Source organism: Urocitellus parryii, chromosome 6 (assembly GCF_045843805.1).
Source record: "Urocitellus parryii isolate mUroPar1 chromosome 6, mUroPar1.hap1, whole genome shotgun sequence".
Taxonomy (NCBI): domain Eukaryota; kingdom Metazoa; phylum Chordata; class Mammalia; order Rodentia; family Sciuridae; genus Urocitellus; species Urocitellus parryii.
This window is the reverse complement of record NC_135536.1, coordinates 197,772,365-197,775,818: the sequence shown is the minus strand read 5'-3', so window position 1 is coordinate 197,775,818 and position 3,454 is coordinate 197,772,365. Positions and strand designations below refer to the sequence as shown.

The following is a 3,454-nucleotide window of genomic DNA, read 5'->3' as shown; positions in this document are numbered from 1 at the left end:
GCCCAGGACTGGAACCCCTCCCTCTCCTCAGAAGTGACCACACTGGCCTTCAACAGTCCCGGGTCCTGCAGGAGGGCGCCAGGGTCTCCGTACGCCCCCTGCTCAGGACGCCACTCCAGCACAGCCTTAATCCTGAGGCAGAGGCTTGGGGGTTGGCCTGTGTCTGCCAGCCTCAGTGAGCGTGGCGGGAGGCGGGCTCAGCCATCAGGCTTAGGGGCTCTCTAGGGCCCAAGAGGAGGCAATGGGGGAGGTCCTGGGACCACGGGACTTGTGCCTCTTTCAGGAATTTGAAGGGTGGGTTTATGGGTGATGTTTTGGGGTGAGGGGCTGCGGGGCCTGGGGAGCAGAGACAGTGGGAAGGCGTCCAGGTTGGCAGTGGGCAGGAAAGAGGGCCCAGTGCACCTGGCTGCGGCGCCCGCTGACCCTCCTGGCATCAGCACGCCTGACTGGAGTCCTGAGCACGCGGCCCAGGTGGGGCCAGCTGAGTCTTGGGTGGATGGCCCAGGACCCGGCTGGGTCAGAGTTCCCGGGGGACTGGGAAGAGGGCTCCCTCCAGGACAGGGACCTCTGCATCTGCTGGGGCTGGGGCCCGCAGGACGTACCTGGGATGGGGCCAGCAGAGGGCCAGCAGCCCTGGCCTTCTGAGGCTCCTCAGTCAGGGATAGGCCGCCTGCTGGGTGCCAGCTGGCGCAGGGCAGGCCCTTCCCGACCAGCCCCGCCCTGTCCCCAGGTCACCGTGGGCTCCCAGCCCTTCCTGTCTCCTGGGACCTCCCTGCACCCCTGCCTGCTGGGCACGGCCCCCCGCCCTGGCTTGGCTGGTCTTTGAGGACAGCTCCCACGGCCCTTGCTGGGGGCCCAGGCGTGGAGACGGGCTGGGTGGGGGGTGGCAGGTGCTTTCCCTGAGCTTCCAGCCAGGGCCTCGTGGCCTGAGCAGAGGCAGCGTGTCCGGGGGCTGGGCACAGTGCCCGGGCCTTTCTCCCTCCCGGGCTGGTGACGCGCCCTGATACCAAGCCTGGGCTGGGGGTCTCCTGAGCCACTCGGCTGCCTGAGGCCACGCTCCCGCCACACCCTTCCTCTCAGCTCTCACGGAGGCTGAGGTGAGGTCACTTGCTCCAGGGCGCGTGGCCAGTGGGGCTGAGCGCTAGGGGCCAGTCCAGGCCTGTGGGTTAGGGTCACCACAGGGCATCACATGAGCCTGGGCCCTCCCCACAGCGACCCTGCTGGTAGTTTGTTAAACCTTCCGTAGATACACATCTCTCTCCCCCTTGGTATTTTCTTTTGTTTCTGACCCACGTCCTCAGCCCTCCTCATTCTTTTCTTTTGAGACAGTGTCTTGCTAAGTTGCTGAGGCTGGCCTTGACTTGGGTCCTCCTGCCTCAGCCTCCTGTGGCTGGGATGACAGGTCTGGCCACTGGCCAGGCTCCTAGATGTGATTTAAAATATTTTTTCCCTAGATGTGATTTCTTTAAAACTTTATTTTTTAGTTTTAGGTGGACGCAATGTCTTTATTTTACATTTATTGTGGTTCTGAGGATCGAGCCCAGGGCCTCGTGCATGCCAGGCGAGCGCTCCACCCCTGAGCCACCAGCCCCAGCCCCCCATCTGTGGTCTTTAAGGCTGCAGAGACTCACACTGTGTTGACCTCCCCTCTGGCTGGGCACTGAGGTTGTGTGTCCTTCCGTCCTTCTGCGTCTCATCCAGGTGGTTCTGAAGCCCTCCCTCAGGGTGGGTGTGGGGTCAGCCGGGCCCACTTCTAAGGCTCCCTCGCAGTGACATTGCCTGGAGGGAGAGTCATCGTCCCTGACAGCTCCCACCAGCCTTTTCAGCTTTGTCAATGGATGGGCAAAATGGTCTCTCAATTTAATGTGGGTTTCCTGGATTCCTTATGAGGTTGATGCATGTATTTATTGGTCACTTGCATTTCTTTGTGGAAGACCTCACATTATCTGGTGCCTTTATTTCACAAGATTCTCATCTTTTTCTGATTGACTTCTAAGATCTCTTTATATTTTATTATGTGTTTTTTAAACAGTTTTAGTTGTAGATGGACACGATACCTGTACTTAATTTATTTATTTTTAAGTGGTGCTGAGGCGGCCTCACACGTGCAGGCGAGCGCTCCACCTCTGAGCCAGGTTGTTTGCTGTGTAATTGGGAGGGACTCTTGACACAGGCGTAGGTCCATCAGCCTTCCCTTCCTCTCTCCCAGAGCTCAGGCTGGCCGGGCTGGGGGTCCTCTGGGGTCCTGTGCAGGGCCATTCTGGGGCAGGGCAGAGAACTCTGAGTGGGACTGTGGACTGACTTGGGGCAGGTCTGGCCCAGACTATGGCAGAGGTAGTGCCAGGAGAGAGGAGGGCCTACACCGTCCTGTTAGGTGGGATGCAGGTGGCAGGGGCCAGAAGCGAGGCTGGAAGGGAGGAGAGGGGGGTGACTCCCTGGTCCGGGGTCTCGCCTTGGCGGGGCGCGTGACTCGGGCCACCTCCTGACCCGACCCGCCTGCAGTCTGGGTCTCAGCAGTGCCCACTTCTCCCCGGCTCACTCCTCGACGTCCCTTCCGAGCCCGGGCACTCTGCCGCGTCCTGCGGCGCTCGTCTGTGCAGCCCCCACTGAGAGGTGCCTCTGCTGGCCATCTGCAGCGCTGACCCTGGGGCACCCCCGCAGCTGTGCAGCATGGGCAGGGAGGCACCCGTCCTCCCGAGGCCTGGTACCAGGTGGGGAGGGCCCGCTGGTGTGTGGCCGGGGAGGTGGCCTTCCCCCTCTGCTCAGCCACCAGCACCACGGCTGGGCCAGTCTGTGCAGGGACAAGAGGCTGAAGGGCCTTGGCAGCCTTGTGGCCCCAGAGGGAGTGAGCAGCAGGTGGCTTGGTCCTGGCCGGGGCCCCCTGGGAACGTCCTCCATCACTGCTGACCACTGCTCAGAGAGGCAGGCCCGGGTGGACGCGAGGCCCTGCCTGGTCGTAGGAAATGTGAGTCTCCCTCCCCCGAGGCTGGCTCCCCACCAGCCCCTTCCTGGCAGGGCCTCAGCAGACGCCTCGGCCTGGCAGCACGGCCTGGCAGACCCCACCTGCCTGGGAGGCCGAATCACCCTGGGCTGTGGCTGGATGGCTGCATGGAAAACCCACCCCATCTGTCACCGAGGCCAGGGTCTGCCTGGGGACCGGGCTTCTGCCCACCGGGGCCTCGGCCTTCCCCCGGCTGACTCAGCCCTGCCTCCCTGGGGCACAGGGGTCTGCTGCGCGGGGCTTTCAGGAAGTGGCCCCAGGGGTGCCCAGCTCTCCCTCCCCTCCCCTCCAGAGCCAGCCTCTGCTTCCTGGGGACCTCCTGCCCTGCCCCGGCTCCCTGTCCCCAACCCCCACCTCACTGCAGCCAGCCCCTGCCCTCTGCGGGCTCAGACCTGGCCCCAGCTCGAGTCACAGCGCCTTCGTCCACGGGGGGCCCTCGTCCCTGATGGTCTA

At 63.3% G+C, this 3,454-nt stretch overlaps 1 protein-coding gene across 1 annotated transcript in view; it reads left to right on the top strand.

Annotated features, from left to right (window-relative positions):
* The first annotated feature begins 309 nt into the window (after window positions 1-309).
* Window positions 310-3,454, top strand: part of Lama5 (laminin subunit alpha 5) — a 17,992-nt gene continuing 14,847 nt past the window's right edge. The window contains 1 exon segment of the mRNA XM_077800185.1: window positions 310-471. Coding sequence (XP_077656311.1) covers window positions 310-471 — 162 coding nt within the window.